General features: G+C 36.3%; 1 protein-coding gene across 4 annotated transcripts in view; it reads right to left on the reverse strand.

The window, feature by feature from the left end:
- Positions 1 to 24283, reverse strand: part of trpm2.L (transient receptor potential cation channel, subfamily M, member 2 L homeolog) — a 54071-nt gene that overhangs the window by 24813 nt on the left and 4975 nt on the right. Inside the window, exons 6-19 of one of the 4 annotated variants that reach the window (XM_041576759.1) lie at positions 21305 to 21485; positions 20875 to 21038; positions 18499 to 18679; positions 15716 to 15777; positions 11436 to 11636; positions 8534 to 8636; positions 7816 to 7937; positions 7118 to 7468; positions 5765 to 5902; positions 5018 to 5147; positions 3957 to 4102; positions 2737 to 2849; positions 2200 to 2292; positions 64 to 301 (exon numbers count right to left, since the gene is read on the reverse strand). In XM_041576759.1, the coding sequence (XP_041432693.1) occupies positions 64 to 301; positions 2200 to 2292; positions 2737 to 2849; positions 3957 to 4102; positions 5018 to 5147; positions 5765 to 5902; positions 7118 to 7468; positions 7816 to 7937; positions 8534 to 8636; positions 11436 to 11636; positions 15716 to 15777; positions 18499 to 18679; positions 20875 to 21038; positions 21305 to 21485 (2223 nt within the window). Of the gene's footprint in view, positions 1 to 63; positions 302 to 2199; positions 2293 to 2736; positions 2850 to 3956; positions 4103 to 5017; positions 5148 to 5764; positions 5903 to 7117; positions 7469 to 7815; positions 7938 to 8533; positions 8637 to 11435; positions 11637 to 15715; positions 15778 to 18498; positions 18680 to 20874; positions 21039 to 21304; positions 21489 to 24283 lie in introns of all 4 variants that reach the window. The other 3 variants (XM_041576758.1, XM_018236213.2, XM_041576760.1) reach the window with 3 other exon arrangements.

Below are 24283 nucleotides of genomic sequence, written 5' to 3' on the forward strand. Positions count from 1 at the left end.
ATTGCAGAAGTTTATGAGTAACAATGTAACATTAATTACATTTTCATAAGCTGTACAATTTACCTGTCTTATCTCCTCGCAAACAAGGGAGAAGAGCCAGAAATAGATAACATGCTCCCTCCATGAAGGATAGGGTTGGAAATCAATCATGAGTACATAGGCAAAGAGTAGAAGGAATCCAAAATAAAATAAAATGTTCAAGTGGAAGATGACAATTGGTGCCATGAAGAAAGCTTGAAGACGCTCAGTGCAGGTCATCGCTTGCATCTTTTTGGCCCCACATGGAGTAGTTGTAAAAGTTCTGTTAAAAATAAAGTATTGTAAACAAGAGTGATTCCCCCCACCCATCCTGGTTTTAATCCAGTGTGCAGGCAAGTAAGAGATCCCTTTTAATTGGGCAAAATGTTTGTATGGTGGCCCCCGACCGTGGGGGAAATGTATCACTTTAAAATGCAGAAATTTAAAATTAAGACAGCAGAATGATAATTATAATATACAATGAAAATAGAGTTGTTGCTAAAGGATGATAATGTTATCTAAACTGCTTTTGGGCACCTTTGAGCATCACTATGCAAGATTAATCAAATTTTTTTATTAAAACAAATCCGACCAAACTCCCTTTCATGAACTAATTTATCAATCATTTTTCTTGTAACGGTCGGAGCAAAAAAAACGCTGCAACAAAATCAAGTGTGAATTTGTTTCATACAATTGACACTCCAAAATCAGACTTTATCGAATTGTCACTGCGAAAACTCGACTTTATTGCCTTTTCGGACGAAAACCCTGACTTGATCAGATTATCCAGTGCAGATCACAATGTCAGGAAATAACTTCAGGGGCATCTGCCATTAATTTCTACATGACCTCAACAGGTTTGAGATGGAGTATTTTCAGATTCAGATTTTTTGAAGCTTTGGGGGATAATACATCTTGAGGTTTTTTCTTTCCATGAAAGTTTTCCCTCTTAAAAACCTCTACCAGAAAAATTTGAGGTTTAATAAATTGGCCCCTAAATATCCTCATATTCTACAGGTTGTATATTATTTTTTTTATACTGATGACATCACTAGGCACCATTTATACAGGATATCATTTACAAGATGTTCATGGCTCATGTGAATTATATTCTACTATATTCACCATATATTGTACTATCTACATTACTATTAAGCATAGCTCAGAGGCATGTATACAATTCCAAATATTAGCTTTTGAAATCTGTGAGCAATGGAAAGGAATTATATGTTAGAATGATATCATCCATAAAGCATTACTATACCCCCAGAAAGAATACTTAACCAACAGATAGTTCATATGGCCTATTAAAAAATCTTACCAAACTGGAATAGTAAATATTGCTCTTTTACATCTCTTACCTTGAACCACCATTTTGTGATGGTCTGTGTGCTTCCTCAGAGATCACCTGACCAGAAATATTGTTACTGTAACTAGGAAGAAGTCTGGTATAGATAGAAATTTGTCCATGAATTGGCTCATGTGACCTAACATGTATGGTTTGTTTATGTGCACCATGAATCATAGGATCTCAGGGGCTGTCCCTTTGTTCTTAAAATGGCAATTTTCTATTTAGGACTACCCAATGGCACATACTAATAAAAAAGTATATTATTATGAAAATGTTTTATTTCCATATGGGCTGTTTTATGCAATATACACAGACCTGCATTGCTTGGGGTATAGATTTCCTTTAAGTTAAAAAGTGCTAATACTTTTAAGACTGAAGTAAATAATTATTTCCAGCACTACTCTACATGATACATTTTAAGGTACAACTAGAATGTTAGATGAAACAGTATGTTTATTGTAAATAATTGAGTATCTTATCGGTAAGAATCCTGCCCACTCCTGGCAGGGTCAAGCATCTGCAGCTAAATAACTCTAGCTTGTTATGATATCAATTGTAGCACTGTACATTACAAGGGAATTGTCAGTATCCAATAGCAATAAAAGATTAATGGGCTAATGCAATAAAAGGTTCTAACTTTGCCCAGGTGCAATAACCCATAGCAACCAATAAGCAGGTTGCATTTACTTTTCACTTTTTTAAAGCAAATACCTTATTGGTTGCTATGGGTTATTGCACCTAGGCAAAGTTTATTCATTTTGTTACCCATGGGGGAAATCCCATAGTTTAAGAAAAGATACTTAGAATATAAATAATTTGGAATAGATTACGTTTTGTCTCTTTCATTCAATGCAGATTTCACAGCTATCATATTTCTAATTGTTCCTTTCTTTGTATGGTTTTGAAAGACTTCCTCATCTTTCCTGTGAATAAAATAAAAAATGTTCGAATATAGAAACTCAAGTGAGTGAACACCTACTACACAACTAAATGACAGAAAATATTTATACAGTTATAGGATGTGGAAACCCATTATCCAGAAAGCTCCGAATTATGGAAAGGCCATCTCCCATAGATTCCATTATTATTAAATAATCCAAATTTTTAAAAATGATTTCCTTTTTCTCTGTAATAATAAAACAGGATCTTGTACTTGATCCAAACTATAAAATAAAATCAGCTTATTGCATTAATTTAATGTTTACATGATTTTCTAGTAGACTTAAGGTATGAAGATCCAAATTACGGAAATATCTGTTATCCGGAAAACCCCAGGTTCTGAGCTTTCTATTCTGGATAACAGGTCCCATACCTGTATTGTTTTCTTTACCTTACAGTTATTCATATCTGAATGTTTAAACAACTACCTGAACGTTATGAAGCGAGTATAGATAAGAGGAAAGAATAGCATACAGAGTATCACTCTCCATAGACCATTGTCAACACAAAGCTTTCCCCACCACACTCTTGTAAGGAATGCCTGGAAATGAAACAAAAAAAATATGACAAGTAATTTGATATAACAATGTGGGTATAATTGCATGTTTTAATGGTATCAGTAAAAAAAGCACAAAAAAAAGCATAAACAACTCTTTTCCCTTGTATATTTGTAGAGGATAATTTTACTGCTATAATATCTTTTGAAAACAAGTCTATTTTATTATTTATGCCCCTTTGCACACTAGTGGAAAGTAATACTTTTTCATCACTCTTTTGAGGTGCTTGAAAAATAACTTTGGTCTTAGTTGAACGATGACATTAATGGCCATTTACATTGCTACTTATAAGATTTTCTGGATGGAATATATTGCAGTATTGCCTCCATATTTTAAAGGCACAGGATACAATGCAACAGGTTTACATGATACACCCCACTGATACCCATAGACATCCCTTATTTCTGGGGTTGCACAAATGAATTTGTTAAATTAAATGGATTGCATTGTGTACACATATATTGAACATGGTGTTTGAACCATTCAAAAGTTATTTTGGCAATATGATTTAAATGTTTCTTCACAACAACTCCTGCATGGACAGGCATTTTAAATACATTACATATCATATTGAATGAAAATGAATAAAATTGCAGTTAAAACAGTGTCCACTGCCCTTAGCAACACATCCTGCCATAGGATATAGGTTACACTTAACACAGTATGGGAAAGTTACACACTGTACAACCCCTACAATTGGTAGCAAATTTATTTGTTCCATTTACTTATATCCAGGGATAGGCACTGGCTTTGAAAGGTGCATGAATTGTATGAATTAAATGAACTGCTTATTAATTCTCATATGGTCTCGTATTTCACATATCTTCTGTAGTTAGTTTTCAATCTTTTTCGTTTATCATCATCATACTCTTCATAGGTTATTTATTTAATTTTTGTGCCATTGTTTAGAAATAATAATGTTTAGAAATAAAATAATATTTACTGGATGTTTGAGATTTTTTTATGCAATGAGAACTGGGACTTAACCACCAATATGTTAAAAAACCTAAAACAAAACCATAGCTAACATGGAAAAACAGAGGAATAATTTGACAGGTTAAAAAGGTATAAGTATCACAGTTTGGATATACCTGGACTCCCCCATGGGAAACAAATTTCATATCTTTAGCTTCCAAGGCCAATTTTAAACTTGTGGTCTTTCCCCAGGCTTCAGAAACCCGAATAAGAAGCTTTAAAGCTCGCTCTTCATCTTTTCTGTAACACTCAGAAAAAACACCTAAACAAAAGTGATCAGAAATGTAGTTACTGATTTGTACTACAGGTATGGGACCTGCTATCCAGAATGCTTGGGACCTGGGTTTTTCCAGATAAATCTTTCCATTATTAAGATCTTCATAGCTTAAGTCTACTAGAAAATCATGTAAGCATTACATAGACCCAATAGTCTGGTTGTGCTTCCAATAAGGATTATATCTTAGTTTGGATCAAGTACAGGGTACTGTTTTATTATTACAAATAAAAAAGCAAATAATTTATAAAAATTTGGATTATATGGATAAAATGGAGTCTATGGGAGATGGCCTTCCTATAATTCGGAGCTTTCTGGATAACAGGGTTCTAGATGATGGATTCCATACCTGTACCATTATCATTTTAAGTTTTATTCCCTGTTATTAATAATTTGTACAGCTTTAATACTCCACAGACTATTTTTTCTATTCTCTTTAACACTGTAAACATGCCCAAACAATGCAGAAATGTAGTTATTGATATGCCCTACACAGAAATACCAAAATACCACTGTGCCCTTTTATCATTGTTTTGTTGCTCCATTCTCCATTCAGGAGAGCAATGGTATGTTCTAACAGTGAAAAAATGTAGTGCTCCAATTAACAGCAAAGCATTGTTACAGTGCTACATAAACAAGTGCTTTCTAAACTATTGTCTGTTGGTCTTAGTAATATATACAATACATGGACAGGAAACTGACAAAAGGATCATGAGGGTGGTTGTCAACAGAACTTTTTCTACTTAGAAATAGAAATAAATAAAAGTGTACCCAATATAGAACCCTGTAATGTCCCATAGTACTGTGCATAAGCTTTTTTCATCCAACATAAAGACCGGCAAAAGTTAAAATAAGTTATAAAGTGATTCCCTATCCATATGCAAACTGAATTGCCATTAAAACCTATTGCTCGCTGCTCAAAGTTTTCAGCTACGGAAAGCATCTCTTCAGAAGTATCGGTGTCCTCTTCTTCTTTTGAAAGCTCCTTTAGAAGTTTGCTGCAAGCCAATGCTGCTGCAATGCAGTCGTGACACTAGAAATATAATGACAAATGAACTATTACCACGATGACAACCAGACAAAATCAAAATTACCATTACCATACCAAATTAAAATTAACATACCAAATCAAAATTACTTATCTGCTACAGATTTTACAATTATTAGTTCTTTTTTGCACAGAAACAACAAAAGCCGTGAGATAATTGAATGAAGTTCTACTTTCTATGGTGTGGACACGATCACTTGAACTGATCATGTGCTCTGTAAGACGAATATGTCTTGGCATCAGTATTAAATGGTGAAGGTTTATATATCAAAGGATACAACAACAAGGGGCTTGGTTATCACGCTGTGTAAAAATTTGAAAACAACATTGGTGTTGTTGCCAACAGCAACCAATCCGATGTATTACTTGTAAGCGACTGTTGAAGTTGCTGATTGGTTACTATTGGTAACATCACCAATGATGTTTTCTTCCAATTTTTAACTGCATGATAAATAGGCCCCTTAGTAGACCTAGTGCTCATCAAACAAGGACAGCAAATAAAGTAGTTGGTTGCAGAGATTAAGGTATAAGAACAAAAAGACAAATATTTTTTAGGACAGACCACATGTAACATATAAATGCTAACAAGTTATGTGTCTAACCTGAGTCCATATGATTTCCGCAACTTCTTTTCGGTTTTGAACAACAGACCAGATTAGAACATCTCTAACTGGATCCATAGTGCATGGTGCACGGCTTTGGGATCGTTTGTGAAAAGATCTAAGAGTAACTCCTTGTACCTAAAAGGATAGTGAGAAACGAATGCAATGAAAATCAATTGTACTACATACAAAATACTACCAAAATACTAACAAATAAAGTCCACTGGAAAGCAAGCAAGTGTAACTTCTGTGTTTTATTAGAGATGCATCAATGACAGTCTACGGTCAGAACAGGCAGAAAATCAGCAGGGATCAGGGACACGCAAGTGTCAAGAATAAGAAATCAAGCAATGAGTGCACCCAAGAACTATCTCACAATAAACATTGGATAATGTGAATAGGAACGTGGTACCTTTAAATATTTGAAATTCGCAACAAGTGCCAAGCACAATGGTCACAGCGTGTGCTCAGAAGAAAAGATGCACGTGCTCGTGCACATCAACCATGAAGTGTTGCGCACCTGAGGATGGAGGAGACTTGCAGGTCGACGGCCCTAGGCTTATCAGGAAATTTAGCTTGAAATTGCCGTATAAGCCGATCAGCCTGAACATCAGAGGCAGGAACCCAAGATCTCTTCTCAGGACCATAACCTTTCCAGTGTACCAGATATTGTAGTTTACCTCTGGAAAGGTGAGAATCCACTAACCTCTGAATCAAATATTCAGGTTGACCATCAACAGAAATTAGTGAAGGAGGAGTATGCTGTTGAACTGTTTAAAGCCTGTCAGAACTGTTTATCTTTGAGTTAATTTTTAGTATGATGTAGAGAGTGATATTCTGAGACAATTTGCAATTTGTTTTTTTATTATTTCTGGTTTTTGAGTAAGCTTTTTAGCTTACTCACCGGCTCTCCAGTTTGCAATTTCTGAAATCTGGTTGTTGGGTTACTTCTCTTCCCCTTCACATGGTATTAATATACTCTTAGCTGTACCTATTAATTTTTTAATGAGGTCTTCATGGATAGTCAACAGCCTATGTCATTAAATCCAAGTCAATATTTACTTAGTGCTTACAAACTTTATATGTGGGCATGAAAATGATTTTTTTCACTCTTGAAGGACAGCTGATTCCTGATTCTACCCATGCGGAATACTTTGGCCATGCGGATAAGATCGGGTCCTTTTCATTTTTATTCACAAATCTTAAAAAATAGTCTGTGGTTGATAAGCATGGCTGCATCAGGGTTAACTTTGTGCAGCTGTTTTCAAGTTTTGATATATAGATGTCTTAAGTTAAAGTAAAAGATAAAAAAATAAGCAACCTCTTTGTTAAGGAGATTATCAGTTCACTTACATTTATTTTTATATGTGGAACCGCAATAGATACACGAGGCCTTTCTGCATTCTTTGGCTTTGGATATAGGTGCTTTGTAAAGTCCCCCAATAGTTCCCTTAAGACTTGTGACACATGATGAAGTTGAAGTTTGAAATTATTGGAGTCTTCTAATCGTAACCGTTCATCTTCAATAACCTTTGCAAGTTTACTATAGAATAGGCAGGATGGATCGGTATTATTGTAGAGGTTAATTATTGTTTCCTGAGTGGCATACTCCTCTAGACGGACCCCTTGTTCAAGGAAAAGCTTTACAAAGTCCGGCTTATTGCCAATCAATGCTGCTGTCATCAGTGGGTGCAAATCTGAGGGCTTAAGGAAAACACTAATAAGCTAAACATTACAAAGTAGTGCAAACTTATTCAAAAATATGTTTTCAACAATATGAGCTATTACCATGCCTAAATGTACAGTACTTGGGTCATTCCAGCCTATTTATTTTATCTTCTTTGTTCAGAAATGTTTTTGACAAATATGCAGATATGCAGAATAAACTGAGAGATAATGGCACAAAATAGGTCACAGTGTATACTGTGATTCTCTCAATTTCATAACAAAGAACAGTTTATGGTTATTTTTTTGTTTGTTTTTATACAAAATTTGAAGAACAGTCTAGCTATTCTTCTGTCATTTTGTTTTTGATTTTATATGAAACTAACCTTCCATTGAAGTTCATCTGTAAAAATGTCACTTCTTGCTATATCAACCCTATTCCAAGCTACAGCCAACTTCAGTTGGTGATCCCAGTTTTCATGACCTTGATGATCATGACCTAAAGATGCTGAAGAAAAAGAAAATGTGCATGTTTAGACAAAAAAAACACATGAAGTACATGAAACATGAAGTTTGAAAGAAAGTGATCGGTGTACAAAATAATTATATTATCAAAACTGGAACTTATGGTATATTGCAGTGTCAACCATTGTATTTCTGTCTTTTCTATAAGTTGCCCTAATATTTAGATTGTAAACTCTAAGGGGTATGGACCTCCATCCTCTTGTCTCTTTTATATTTAGCTTATTAATCTTTAATGCAACTGTACTTCAGAGAGAACCGAAACGCGTTGATGTGGGGTAGATTGTAATACTCCAATAAAAGTCTTTTTGTTACATTACCCGTGAGTGCTCTTAACTACATCTATATATATATATATATATATATATATATATATATATATATATATATATATATATATATATATATATATATATATATATATATATATATATATATATATATATATATATACAGTATATGTTAATGCTGTTTTGTAGTGTGAGTATTCACTATATGATAACTGATGGTGTTATATTAATGGAAGCAGTGGTTTCTGCTGTCATAAATATAAAAAAAACTGTCAATGGAGGTTTACAGTACCTTTAAGTAAAGCTTGAAGAATAGCAACATCGATATCATGCTGGTCATCTTTGTCCACTTGGAAGACAGTGAGAAGCTGGTTGTGTCTCATGATATCCTGAATCTAAGGAAAAAAGTGGGAGATCTCACTATAGAAAAAGTAAGTTATCAGGAACTTTTTGTAATACATTTTCCATTCCATTTTTAGATTTGTAATTATGATTTCTTGAAATTTTCTGTTTACATTCATCTTCTCAGTCTATAAATAAACTTGTATTAATTTATTTGGCATTCAGTGTGCAAGTAAAAAATCTGATTTAACTAAAAATCTTGCTCAGAATTGCGATACACCTGCTTTGAGGATTACAGTAGCCTATCTATTCATGACAAGTGATATTATGGGGTATATGATCTAATGCTCATAATGCCGCTATGTGTTTAATATAACACTTTAATTATTTGTGACAATAACTAAACAGATGTGCCTGCCTAGAACTTACAAGGGGTGCAGAGCCAAAGAAAGTCAACAGGGAAGCTATGATGTAGCCTTATATGTTTTAAATAGGTATACAAAAAAGAAAGAAAAAGAATTGGTGTTTTTCTTATTACAAACGCTATCATCAAATGGATTATACAGAGATGGCAGCAAAGTGCATATCATTAGAATGATAATAGTCTAGTTCTAAAGTTTTTAAAACCTAATTCAATGTTTGGGCTGATTTATCAATGTTTGGATTTATATTCTTTTTTTTGTGTAAAAGTCATGAATTTGAATTAAGGTTTCCAAAACTCGAATGTTCGATATTTATTAAGGGCAAAAAAAATTAAAAACTTGGATGTAAAACTATGGCATCTAAAAACCTGCAAAGTCAAATAGTAATCAAATGTGTTTAATAAATAAGCAAATATTTGTGTTTGCTTAAAAAAAAATCTAAAATTAGAAATTCTAAATTTGATAACTAGGCTCCCCTTGTTAACTATAATTAATAAAAAACAAATATAAAAGTATTATAGAAGTGATACCTATATTGGCTACAAAGGTATAAAAATACATTGCAAGCTTTCGGAGCACCAAGGCCTCTTCGTCAGGAAAAATACAAATGAAAGCTGGTAAGGCATAGAATATATACTGTAAGATCATTGAAAAATATTCATGGACAATAAACTAGAAAGTTACAGATAGACAGAGATGATTTGTAAAGATAATAAAAATAATTAGGGTGGGTTGTAAATAGTCCAGGGGTCTGGATTTAATCAGGTCACAAAGGGGCACATTTACTTAGGGTCGAATATCGAGGGTTAATTAACCCTCGATATTCGACTGTCGAAATTAAATCCTTTGACTTTTGAATATCGAAGTCGAAGGATGTACCGCAATTCGTTCGATCGAACAATTTGAAGGATTTTAATACATCGATCGAACGATTTTCCTTCAACCAAAAAATTGTTAGAAAGCCTATGGGGACCTTCCCCATAGGCTAACATTGAGGTTCAGTAGGTTTTACTTGGCGAAGTAGGGGGTCGAAGTTTTTTTTAAATAGACAGTACTTCGACTAACGAATGGTCGAAGTAGCCAAAAAAATCATTCGAAATTCGACTTTTTTTTAATCTATTCCTTCACTCGAGCTAAGTAAATGTGCCCCATAGTATGAGATGAAATCTGACCCGAAATTCAGGCTTTGTCATAATGTGTTAAATAACTCCAAACACTTGAATTCATAGATCTTCCTTTCCCGTTCAGTTTTAAAGTTCCCTTTTAGAATGAAGACCTTCACGAAGGCTGTGATTTTGATTGCAGAAGTATTGCCCCACTGATGTATCACATGCTTTGATCTTAATCTTATCCAATGTATATGTCTCTAGTGATGGGTGAATTTGTCCCGTTTTGCTTTGATGACAAATTTGCAAAGTGCAGTGGAGTCAATGGGCCTCAAAATTATTTTGACTCGCGTCAGTTTCGACACCTGCAAAATTTGTATACGTGTGCCCATACTGTCCAGATGCATTAAAGTCAATAATTTTGACGCGCAACAATTTTTATGCCAAAATTTCTTTGCGGCAGATTTTTTGCCATCGAATTTTCACTACACATTATTCGCCGGCATCGAAACGTTGAAATTCACCAAAAATTTGCGCCTGGTGAATTTATTCGCCCATCACTATATGCCTCCTGTAGAACTCTTAGTACATGTAATCACATACAATAATATGTCTCAAAATGCCTAGAGTGGATCTTTATCAATTTAATGTCATAGGATTATTTGGCATCTCTCAATTTGTATCTGAAAACGAATGTGTAGTGTTTAGATGAGCAGTTTCTTTGAGAACTTATATTCAGTTTATATTTAATTTTGAACAAAGATGTGTACTTCAAATAAAGGGTATATACGGTTGGGGTTGTTAAAACTATGGGCCCTCATGTCAAGTGCAAGAAAATGCAGCATATTTCATCTAATGCACCAAAATGCAAATGTATTGAAGCTCAACTCTGGATGCTCATAGAGACGACCAAGCAGAATATAATGTTAGCTTTGTTTAGGTGTGCTAAAACCTGCATCTCAGCATGTGTGAGATTAGCAAAAAATTTTAAAGTTCTAAATTCTGAGGTTTCCCCATATCTTATAACTCACGGCAACAAATTAGATGTGTGTTTTCAAGCAGCTGACTAGTAAATGCCGCTTGGTGATTGCTGGACAAGTAGCAAACTAAGCAGCATTTTTACATTACCCCCTATCTGTTTATATAAAAGAAAAATCAATAGAAGGCCACAACTCTGGCTTTTTTAAAATATACTGGAATTGGTGGACCGGGTTGTGGTGTTTCTTAAATAATCCGATATCCGGTTCCCAAACTTTATGTCCTTAGTTAAATTAAAGTTGCTTTTTAAAATATGCAATTTTATCAAGCGACAAGAACTAAGTACCTTTTTGGTCCAGTCAGCAATCTTTTGCTCTGTAAAAGTGTCAAATGTATCAGGGAAGTGAGTTCGCAGTTTCTCCTGAATAAGAGAGATGGTGATTTTTGAAACAGGAAGGTGGGCAACCTGGGCAATCACATCCGCCACTCTCCCTGATCCTTCCACTATCACACAGGGAGTGTTGTTACTAATCGCATTATAGATTGTCTGCATACAAACAGGAAGAAAAACATTTTATTTAGGTTAGTTAAATGGAAACTACAGCAACCCCACCACCTCATCACAAGTAGTGAAAGTTACAAGTGATATGCTAACTATTTTAATGGTAAAGGGGTTAGGTTCTAGGGTCTAGTAATGCATTGTAAACATTCAAATGTTTAATTACAAATGGTAAACTAGGTAATGTTATTATCACTGTGAGTTAAATGAACTACAGCAAATTCTTTGCCTCAAGGTTACCCAGATGTACTATGTTTTGGGACTTGGGAGCTATTACATTACTATTTCATAGTATTACATTTATTCAATCAATACCAAAGAAAATCAAGAGCGAAAGTACTTTTATTTCTTTATAGAATATGCAGGGGATGTGAGAGTTTATCTCAACTACTATGCACAAAGTTTCATCAAGGTAATCTCTGCCCTTTGGGAGGAAAGTATTGCCATTGGCCCGAGGTAGTATGGATATTACCTAGATTCTCATCTTGCATCTTTGCACTCCACCTTACAGGGGGGTGGGGGCAAAATGATGAAGGGCCCGAGGAAAGTGAAGGAGGAAAACTTGGAACCCTAAGACCAACACCTCAGTGGAAGTCAGGGACAGGAATCCCATGAATGACACTTTAGAAAATGGCAGTCTAGCTTGTATAATAGCATGTTCCAAAAGTGTGAGATTAGCTAGAAAGAGCTTCACTGAGCAGGAATATTAGAGGGTTATTAATCCCCAGATTACAACCAAAGTTTGAAGGAACCTGAGTAGAAATGGAACTACGATGCATGTGTTCCATTCGCTTAAGTTACTGGCAAAACAGTAAACCTGCTGGTAAGACCAAACTTCACATAAATTACTATATAAATATAGTGACATTGGGGGTCATTTATAAAGTTCACGCAGCACATATTTATTTGCATATGGTTGTATAAAACTGAAATATTCCCATTTTTTGCGAATTCACATTGTGCACAAATATTCGCAAATGGCGTGCGAATGAGACAGATGTTTGCTAATAAAAATGTGCAATTCTGTTTCCACATTTAATACCCCACTTTTATCCAACTTTATAAATATATTCCTATAACATCAGTCATTTTGGTTGAATGGTTAAGGATCCTTTTAGCCAGAAATCACTAAAATGGGCTGTAAGGGTACAGGATTCATTGTCCAGAAACCTGTTATCCAGAAAGCTTTGAATAATGGGAAAGCTCTCCCCCATACACTACATTTTTTTTTTTTTGTATCAATAATTTTTATTGAGGAAACCGTGCATAACAACAAAGTCGGCATCATTGTTACAGTTACTACGTAAATACAGATAGTATCGAAAACGTTTCTATAGCGAACATTAAAACAGCTGAGGCCAACCGTAACAACAAGCATAGTACATAACATGAATACTGAACATGTGTCAAGGCTAAATAAAACGAAGAGTAAACAGTACACGTTTCCCTTTTTACATAGAAATCAAGAGAAAAAAGAAAAACTACAAAGCATAGGACCGAGGAAAGAAAAGCAAAAAGAAAGGAAAAGAGAAAAAAAAAAAAAGGGGGGGGGTTAAAGTCCACTGCCGTGGCAACCTAGGCTTTATGAATGAGGACTAATCAGTCAATGTCCGCCCACCTAGAAACATTGCAACCTGTACTCAATAGACTAGTGCTGATCGATTAAGCCCAGTCGGATAGCGGTAGGTGATCCAGGGGTCCCAAACCTTCACAAACTGGTCCTGCTTGTCTAATACTATGCTCGTTAACTTTTCCATAGTAAATACTCCATCTATCCTAGTTTTCACATCAGAAAAAGCCAAAGTCGGAGTCAGCCAAGCTATTGCTATCACCTGCTTCGTTGCCGTGAAAAAATGTGTAATTAAAGAGTGTTGGGCTCGAGAGACAGCATCAATTCTCCTATGTAAGAGAGCATCTGCAGGCCGTTTGGGTAAATTAACTTGCAGGACTGAATATATCAAGTGATACACCCGGATCCATAGGCGACGTGCCCTGGTACAATGCCAAAATATATGGGCCATCGTTCCAGTCTCGGAACAGCCCCTAAAACAATTAGGGCTAGTTTGGGGGTTCCATTTAGCAACACGACTCGGAACTAAGTACCATCTGCTGATAACTTTATATACAGTTGCCTGTGCTAAAACATTGGTGGAAGCACGTTTGGCACTCAGGAAAATATCTTGCCAGTCTCGATCTTGCAACGTCAACATCAGTTCCACGTTCCATCCTTGCACAAATTTTAGAGAGGTTATGGGCTTGGTATTAACGCTTTGATAGTATATGTAACTGAGGGAGCCTTTCATACGTGGGCGATGGAGGCATAACGCTTCAAAAAAAGTGTTAGGGCCAAAGGAGCATTTCTTCTGCACCGAGGACAAATAGTGTCTGATTTGATGATACCTATACAGTTCCCGATCTGGGACATTATATCTATCCTTCAAAACTGACCAACTTATTATGTTGCTGTGTAGTATGAAATGCCGTACGTGTGTAAAGTTATTATCACTCCACCAACGGAACTGAGTCGGTTGAAGCCCAGGCAAGAAAATCGGATTATCAAATAAAGGTGCCATCGGTTGGTGTTTAGAGAGCCAATGGGGATTAACTCTAATTTTGTGCCATAGAGACAATGTATGCTTTATAGTTGGAAAAGTCACTGACCTATGCGAATGCTTATGTGTCCAAAGAAAATCCCCCAGAGAATTACATTGACATATAGCTTGTTCCAGAATAACCCACTTGGGAGGTCGAAGAGGAACAAACCAGGTCAACATTTGAGCCATCTGAGCAGCCATATAGTATTCACGAAGGTTTGGGACACCCAATCCCCCCATGGTTCTATGCCTATATAATAGGCTCCGAGCAAGTCTAGGCCGTTTATTATTCCAAATGAACCGGAGACAAGCATTTTGCAATCTAGATAACCAATCAGCTGGTGGTGCTAAAGGGAGAGTACGAAACAGATAAAGAATCCGAGGTAAAATACTCATCTTTACAATATTAACCCTGCCGAACCACGAAACTGAAAAATTCTCCCAGGACTTCAGGTCATCCATTAGGCGTTTAATACACTACATTTTAATCAAATACTGAAAAGTAATTCCTTTATTCTGTAATACTAAAACTGTACCTTGTACTTGATCCAAACTAAGAAGCATACGTCCATATTAGTGGCAAAGCAATCCTATTGGATTTATTTCGGGGCCGATTCATGAAGCTCGAGTGAAGGATTCGAATTAAAAAAACTTCGAATTTCGAAGTGTTTTTTGGGCTACTTCGACCATCAAATGGGCTACTTCGACCTTCGACTACTACTTCGACTTCGAATCGAACGTTTCGAACTAAAAATCGTTTGACTATTCGACCATTCGATAGTCGAAGTACTGTCTCTTTAAGAAAAACTTCGACCCCCTACTTCGGCAGCTAAAAGCTACCGAAGTCAATGTTAGCCTATGGGGAAGGTCCCCATAGGCTTGCCTGAGATTTCTTGATCGAAGGATATTCCTTCGATCGTTGGATTAAAATCCTTCGAATCATTCGATTCGAAGGATTTAATCGTTCGATCGAACGAATAATCCTTCGATCGCAGGATTTGCGCTAAATCGTTCGACTTCGATATTCGAAGTCGAACGATTTTAGTTCCTAGTCGAATATCGAGGGTTAATTAACCCTCGATATTCGACCCTTCATACATCTGCCCCTTCGTGTTTAAAGGAAAAGGAAAGGTATAAGACAGAGCCTAGATCTTTATGCAATGGGTCCTAACTGAACTGCTAGGTTTGTTTCACATTTTTAAAATGTATCTTCCTTTTCTGGGTTTAGTTAACGTTTTAAATTATATTTTTTTTTTCGAAAACTTAAAGCATCCCAGTTATGGAAAGACACCTTATCCAGGCAACCCAAGCATCTGGATAACAGGTCCCATACCTGTAATATAAAATGAGGATTAAGGTAACTGACACAAGTTAATAGCTAAAAATATTTGCATAAGACTGCATTTATATAAAATAAGAAAATCATTGTCATTTAAACATGCTTCTTCAAATATTTAATATGGTAAGGCTTACATCAAGGGTACCGGGCCCTCCCTCCAGAACTACACAAACAATTGGAATCTTAATTGCAACTCCTAAAATGAAATAATAAACAAACCAAAATTAAAACTGATTTAGACAATGTAGTCAAGCTATTTGGTGCATACTGTATAACTAAGCAAAACAGACATCATAAAAACAGATATATTAGTAGTTTACAAAGCCCTTTTGTAACAGACGATACAGGTGATGCTACAACTGAATAATCTAAATCTTGCACATCATTATTATAATTTATCTAGTAAAAAAGGAAAACAGGATTCTAAATTAAAGGCAGTATTTTTCAGCTGTACACTGCAGAAGTCTTCATATTTCTGGGAGCAGAAAATAGCATATCTTCTGAGAAAAACTCAGACCAAATCCGCACAGGTTTTTTGGGCTTATTTATTAATACTTTGTATGTGGAAAAAAATCCGAAAAATCGTAAAAAATCTGATTTTCACGAGTTTTTTTTGGATTTTTGCGCCTGAAAACTCCGAAAACTTCGGGGTACTGCCAAAAACCCAGCGCTCATCAAAAAATCATTGGGACTTCTCCCATTGACTTATATGCAACCTCGACAGGTCTGAGATGCCGGACTTTCAGATTCTCTGATTTTAAAAAAAAAAATCACAAATTTTTTGTGATTTTAGCATTTGGAATTTAGTAAATAACCCCCATAGTGTTTTTAATTTCAGGGATTTTATGCACTACATTTTTCAACCAAACGAGCGTTCCTCAGGCGAATGTCTACATTTCTTTTTCTTGCATAGGATGTAAACCTCACAGACCTCTTTAGTTACTGAACACATAGGGGCAGATTCACTAAAGGGCTAAGTGGCTATCACTTGTGACAATTCACCAGAAATCTCATCTGCAGGGGCATCGCCACTAACAGGCGTAGGGGACAATTTGCTAGCGAACAAGCCCATAGCTAGCATTCGTTCGCACCCTATCACCAGGCAACTTTTCGCTTTGGCGAATGGTCGTTACTCTGCAAATTCAGTAAAGTGCGAATTTTACTGAATGTTACCTATTTCACCAGAGTTTATTTCACCACCTCAGACCACGCTAACTGATAAAACAAAGTTACATCTTCCTCAATCTTATGTCAGTGACATCATATCCTGTATGCTGGAAATGCATTAATGTTGTAAAAAAACTACTTTTCTTTTTTTAAAGCGGGATTGCCTTCAAAAGTCCGAACTAGCTAGTGCTAGTAAAGCCCTGGAGCTATAAACGCAGGGGCTGCATGACAAGGGATCCGAATGACCAGCACTGGTTTATATTTATAGATTGGCAGAATCAGATGTAGCTGAGAGTGGGTGAGAAGGAATGAGTTAAGGCAGGGGAAAGCTGGGCTGGGGGTGGAGAAAGAGGGGTGTGATGTCAGGGGAAGAAGCTGTTCACTTCCTTATCTTCTGAGCAGGTAGAAACATCCCACCCACCCCCTACCCCCTTTTTTTTGCATATTTTGTGAAATGTCAGGAGTTTCTCATTATGTTCCCATATTGTCAATTAATAAGCAAATGTGGAGGTATTACTGCATGTACTGTTATATTGTGGGCTATACAGTATAAACATGAGAGTGTTTGCATGTTATTATTCATGTTAAATGAATGTTAAGTGCTTGATCCAGGGAATGTTTCCGATCACCATTGGGGTCAGGAAGGAATTTTTTCCCTCTAGAGGCATAATTGGCAGTGGCTTCAGGTTGGGTTTTTTGCCTTCCTCTGGATCAAAACAGTGGATATATGATAATGTATTTAAGTTTTTGTCACAGCAATGGTAGGACCTTGCCAGAGTACTGTACAGGTAAATTTAGAAGAGGGAAAAAGGAGGTTCTCTCCTGTGACTGCACAGTGGGTTGATTGAGACAGACGCTACTACTGCTTGTGCTAGGTGACATCGACACACTGCAGATTCCAGACCGACAGCAGGGCTGCTGAACTTCTCTCATGGTGGGAGATGCAGCTCCTGCTCGTAGCAGAGTTTGGGGCCATCCTCTCTGTAGGTAGAAGCAGCCTAATACTCAGTGGTGGATATAATGACATAGTGCTGATCTCAAGTGAGAAGCAGCAGAGCATAGTAGCGATCCCTTATGGAATTCTTGCTTTGAATATTGCCTTGGGGTGAGGCTGGCAAGGTCCTAATTATTTGATAAAATGTTAATAAATGCTGTGGCCATTTTCACCATTTCTGGCTCCTTGTGTTTCATTACTGTGTGTAACTAAGGAATTCAATGGGATGTCTGAAGGCGAAGGGTCAATTGAGGAGTCCCCTTGTCAAGTTTCGCTAGGCAGAAATGAACGCTAGAGAAAATTCACTAGGAAATGCTCACCCAGCCACAGTAAATTCGCAATCGTTAGGCTGCTGAGACGCAACTTCGCATTTTAATGAATTAGCTTAGTGGTAACGAATTTGCATCTGGCGAAGTGGTGCAGAATGTGAGAAGCGGTTGCTGAAGAAAATTCGCTGATGAATTTGCCCATTTACTCTAAGGAAAACAACATCAAATTCACAAGGGATGTTTTTGCTTGGTATGGATTTGCTGTAAGATCAGTGGGTTTGTAAGTGTTGGAATTTTTTTTTCGTGAATGTGCACCATGCATTTTGTTTTACAGCAAAAACATGTGAGGAAAAAAAAGCCAATTTCTCAAAAAACAAATGCCCATTGACTTCAATGCATTTGGAGTGCGGAAAAAAAAACACAAGAAAAAAAATTCCTAATGACTATAATGCATAAAAAGAACTAAAATCAAGTTTCCATGCAGCACCTCCTTTTACTGTGGTTTGTTCTGAAATGAACTTCTCCAACTTGGTCCTGAGAAGGATTTCCACTCCATATTTTCCATTTGTTCCATCATCCACAAGAATGAAATGGGAATGGTTATTATCTAGACATGACAGATTTCCTTGGTTCTCCTCATCTAGTAGGTACTCAGCTGGAAATGCTCCCTGTACAGATGCATAAACATAAGCAATTATAGAAATTTAAATAAATCAAACATTAGCACAACACCTTCCTTGACAGAATGTTAAATTAGCTCTACCAACAATAAGCATGTATACATACTTATATTCTATTCAATGATGCTAATCATGCCCAACTCATAATAATTCAAATCCCAACTTGGCCATGTTTTTTCACAACATTTTATCATAATTTTCCATAACCTTCTGTAACTTATTACATTTATTCTAGATAAGGCCTTACCAGTATGTGGAATGGGAAAGAAGTACTCCTTCTTCCCATTAAGCAACATCAATTTTTAATTAAAGATGCACCCAATCCAGGATTTACTTAAAGCTGGCAAAATCCTATCACTTTTTGCAGGATCTGGAATCCTGCAAATTGTAAAGCTCTGAATGTAGATCTTTTTTACAAATTTGTACACCTTGAGCAAAATTTGGTTATCAAAGTCCCAAAGGACCTTCAAGCAGGTACTAGTAGTAGTAATCGCACTCCTTTGGGAGAATGGCTTAGACAATTATAAAGATGGTGTCAGAACGTTAAGAACGGTGCAAGTAGACTGTCAGCCAGAAATGTCATGAGAATTTAAGAAACTCTCACGTCAACATTCAGCTTAAAGAGCAGGGTAAGGAGGATGAGACCAGCTCAATTTGCATATTTTTTTAATATGCAAATTAGGGTTTGGATTCAGTTCAGCTGAAGTTTTTATAAAGGATGCAGTATTTGTACCCCTATTTTAACCCAGGATACTATCTTAATAGTCTTTCAGCTGCTGAATTGGTTTCTACAAGGTCCTTCTTTATTCAGGATTATTGGTCGTATTCCTAGTAACCTATTCCCAGCCTACATTTTATGTTCTTTCGCTCTGGAGCAATATTTGCTTTACCTAGGAATATTATATTTATTGGGCATTTACTACTAACACAAGTGCTTGACTGCACTAGTGCAGTTTCCAGTTGCAACAAATCAGTTTCTTTTATTTTCTATCAAGTTGTAGTCTGAACAAATCTAATTGTTGATTGGATGCTACTGGTAATGTAAGTTTAGCATCTATGTTAGTAAATTAGTCCAAGTGAACTTAAAAAAATGCAAAAAGTCATATTTTTTCATAATATACAGTATATATCAGAAAAATATTTTGTTTTATTTATTTATTTTGAAATCCCTATCTCCAAAGGCTAGGGTCAGATGAGGCACGTTTCGCCTTGTGGAGAAGCGCACCACCCGTCGAGATAAAACCACCCACCATGTCAAGATATTTATTGATACTTTAAATAGTGTTGAAGTGCTATGATTTCCCTTTGTATTTCTGTATTTATTCTACAGGAAGGCACCTCTATGTGAATGTAGCCCAAACCCTTTCATTGGTCTTGGAAATCCCTCCCCTAAAAAAATCAGCCTATGAGATGAATGATTTGGTCAGGAGAAATTTTTACGAAGATAATGCATATAGGGTGCCAGCCAAAAACGTCCAGCAGTAAAAAGTTACACCAATCATGGGGTTTATTTAGTAATGTAAATGAGAATCAACTAACTATTTACATAATTTCAACATCTGACCAGTCCACCGCCTTTAAAATAATAAAAAATTAAAAAATCCTTGTGTTTTTTTAGTTTACACTGAAATCACAATTTAAAGGGGATATTGTATAAGGAAACAAAATTAAAACAAGTTTCCATTAGACATTAATAAAAATTGTCAGTCATTTTACAGTTATTTGTAAACTGCTATTGAGATTTGTATCTGTCCATGTCTTACTGTTTCCTCCACTGCTTGATCTGACTTCTCATACCTCTGAAACACTGGACCTCATTTACATCTGCTCTAGGTGTAAGTGCTAGGGCAATAAGGAATTGCTTATTGCTCATTCAGTAAATTCTTGTGTCCAAGGCTTACCTGCCCAACCAATCAGATTGCTCTCCAGCCTATAACTGGGCTGGATGATGTCATAGACAGAAAAACGGGATAGATTTGTCTGATCCCCTACAAATGCTAATATGCATTAGTAGTTACCAGTTCCCACAATGCATGTTCTGTGATTAACAGAGTTAAAACAATGAGAAGTGTGACTAATACTGTCCACTGTTTCCATATTTAACTAATCAATCAGTAAAGTAAAGAAAATCCAATTCCCCGTTGATTAATACACTAAAATGACTTGATTTAATATGTACTTACTGTTGCAGATATCAGACTGCTACGATTATGAACTATTCCCCATGTGGCTATACCAATTGTAACAACTTCACTGTCTTTAATGCTTCCAATACTATAGTCTCTTATTGCTTCTCCAACGTGCTTCATTACACCGGCATGTGAGCCTCCAGTTATAATCCAAGCACCTGGGGAGTTGTGAGGGTGTATTAAGAGTTTGACAGTATCAGCATATTTAACACGCTCTAGTATAGTTGCTCATAATCTGATCTGGCCCACATACCAAATGAAAAGGCTGCTAATTAGAAACCCAAACGTTTTTTTGAATATTACTTGTAAAGCAAAATAAAGTCAACTGTTTAAATTGAGTAAAACAAGATCAAAATGCTCTACAATTAGTAACTGAGTACTGAGTGAGTAGAGTTTTACCATTATCTAAAAAATGACAAGTTACCTGTTGTTTGTGCTGCTTTCACTAAGCCACGCCGAAAAATATTTTTCAGTCTCATCTGCATGCGAAAATTCTTAGCGCCTCCCGTTACTGAAATTAAAAGGCTGGGTACTTCCAGACCCCACTGCTCGGTCATAAGGTGATAAAGGACATCAGATGGGGTGTCAGAGGACACTCGCACATACTGCTAAATAAAAAGATAAGTAATAAAAAATGTTGGTTTTGTAAGAATTAAAAATTTTAAACAGGAGGACGAGTTGCTATCTTACCAAATGACCAATGTGCTGGTAGCCACTTCCAAGACCTCATTGTTCTTAAGCTGCCTGTTTGGTGAGGGCCCAATTTGACCATCCACACACTGGGCCATATGGGGCTGAGCTAATAATTGGCCCAGGGTTCTGCGGTTGGATCATATGACGGAGCCTTCAGACCTATTCAGGTGAGGGCTGCATCAACATGCCGGTGTGGTGCTTGGTGGTTTAGAAAAGCAAACCTTCCTTATATACATCTGCCCAATTTTTATCCACAGATCGGTGGGGCAGGCCTGTCTGTGTATGGCCAGCTTTAAAGAGCAATACTGCCCTTAATGGGTGTGGCTCTAGCATACCATTGGCTACACCCATCCTGTAAGGATCCCCTAGCTGTGCATGGAATAGTATACAATACACAATAAGTTCATTTTATGCTATTATTTTAAAGGGAATATATTGTGAAAAAAAAGTTTGTGACTGAAAATAATATCTAATGTTTTGTAGAAGAGTTCTTGCAGAAAATTATTTACTTAAATTTTTTCCTATTTACTTTTCTACTTGCAAAAGTGTAATCAAATGCTTAAAGGGCACCTATCACAACAATTTGTTTCTCCCATTGGAGGCGGTGTGGGAAATATTTTCTTTTTTTATAAATAGCCCCTACTGAATGCTGTGCCCTGTTCACCTGGAGCACATTCCCAGTGTGGGAGCTTGTGTCCTGGCTCACATGAAGTCCCACTCATTATATGCATGTTTGTGTCCCAGTATGGATATCTGCACCAATAGACCAGTAGTGGTTTTCCAGTATAGAGGATACATCATTGTAATAAAGTAGCAGTTCTGTATTGCTTTAAGCTGAAATTGTAGCTATTTTTATAGCTAATCATTGTCTCATTGTGGACCCGGGCAGCTTTTACATTTATATATATAACATGCTCTGTTGTGCCTCCCTTAGATACTCATTCTATATGCAACAAAACTAACTTTATTTCCTGTCCATTATCAGTCTGTTTAGCTATTATATACCTAAGCTATAAGTGAAACCTGTTTTTTTCACTGCACTTGACTCTTCTCCTGTATTGCTTTGCACTGTTCTTTGATATCAACCTTTTTGATCAACCTCATGTCTTTTTGACAACTTTGCTTTTACTTATTCAGGGTGAAAGTCAAACTACTGACCCTGATATTAGGAGGATTTTTTTCACATTTATTAAAAATAGCATACCTCATCTTGCTAAGTGCAATAGTTAGGGGCAGATTCACTAAGGGTCGAATTTCGAAGTTAAAAATACTTCGAAATTCGACCCTCGAATTGAAATCCTTCGACTTCGAATATCGAAGTCGAAGGATTTAGCGCTAATCCTGCGATCGCACGATCGAAGGATTTTTCGTTCGATCGAACGATTAAATCGTTCGAATCGAACGATTCGAACGATTTTAATTCAACGATCGAAGGAAAATCCTTCGATCAAAAAAAGATTAGCAAACCTATGGGGACCTTCCCCATAGGCTAACATTGACTTCGGTAGGTTTTACCTGCCGAAGTAGGGGGTCGAAGTTTTTTTTAAAGGGGAAGTACTTCGACTATCGAATGGTCGAATAGTCGAACGATTTTTCGTTCGATTCGTTCGATTTCGTTCGAATTCGAACGAATTTAACCAATTCGATGGTCGAAGTACCAAAAAAATACTTCGAAATTCGAAGTATTTTTCATTCGAATCCTTCACTCGAGCTTAGTGAATCAGCCCCTTAATGTCAGTTTACTGATCCATGATCTTGACCATCCCCACAACCATCTCATCTGTAATTATTTGCAAATTGTTAACTTTGAGAATAAATATACATTTACCTATTTTATATAGAATCTGTAGCTTTCATAAATAAAATTATCATTTAGTGGTGTTAGTGGCTTAATACAGCAGGTATTTTCTTTTTAAGGGAGACAAAGTGTCCAGCCATATATGGGCCATATTTTGCAATTTATATATATGGGCCATATTTTGCAATTTATATATATACTTAGGGGCCGATTCACTAACTTCGAGTGAAGTAAAAAATTGAATTTCGAAGTGTTTTTTGGGCTACTTCGACCATCGAATAGGCTACTACGACCTTCGACTACGACTACGACTTTGAATCGAACTATTCGAACTAAAAATCGTTCAACTATTCGACCATTCGATAGTCGAAGTACTGTCTCTTTAAGAAAAAACTTCGACCCCCTAGTTCGCCATCTAAAAGCTACCGAACTCAATTTTAGCCTATGGGGAAGGTCCCCATAGGCTTTCCTAAGTTTTTTTGATCGAAGGATATTCCTTCGATCGATTGGATTAAAATCCTTCGATTCGAAGGATTTTATCGTTCGATCGCACTATTTGCGCTAAAATCCTTCGACTTCAATATTCGAAGTCGAAGGATTTTAATTCCCAGTCGAATAGCGAGGGTTAATTAACCCTCGATATTCGACTCTTTGTGAATCAGCCCCTTAGTATGCTTATTTTGTGTATTTTCAGGGATGGCCATGAACTATACATATTTGTTACTGCCATGCAGATTTAAATTATATTCCTCCGTATTATGAAAATTGTATTTGTTTTCACTTTTTCTGCATTTAGAGCAGAATAGAGCAGAATATTTTACAGAAGCCAGCTTGTCTCATATCACATGGCACTTAATCTCTGTGTATGTCTCCCTATGTGTACTTTGTTCATTGTGTGTACTATATACAGTA

The sequence above is a fragment of the Xenopus laevis genome, chromosome 9_10L (assembly GCF_017654675.1).
Source record: "Xenopus laevis strain J_2021 chromosome 9_10L, Xenopus_laevis_v10.1, whole genome shotgun sequence".
Lineage (NCBI taxonomy): Eukaryota > Metazoa > Chordata > Amphibia > Anura > Pipidae > Xenopus > Xenopus laevis.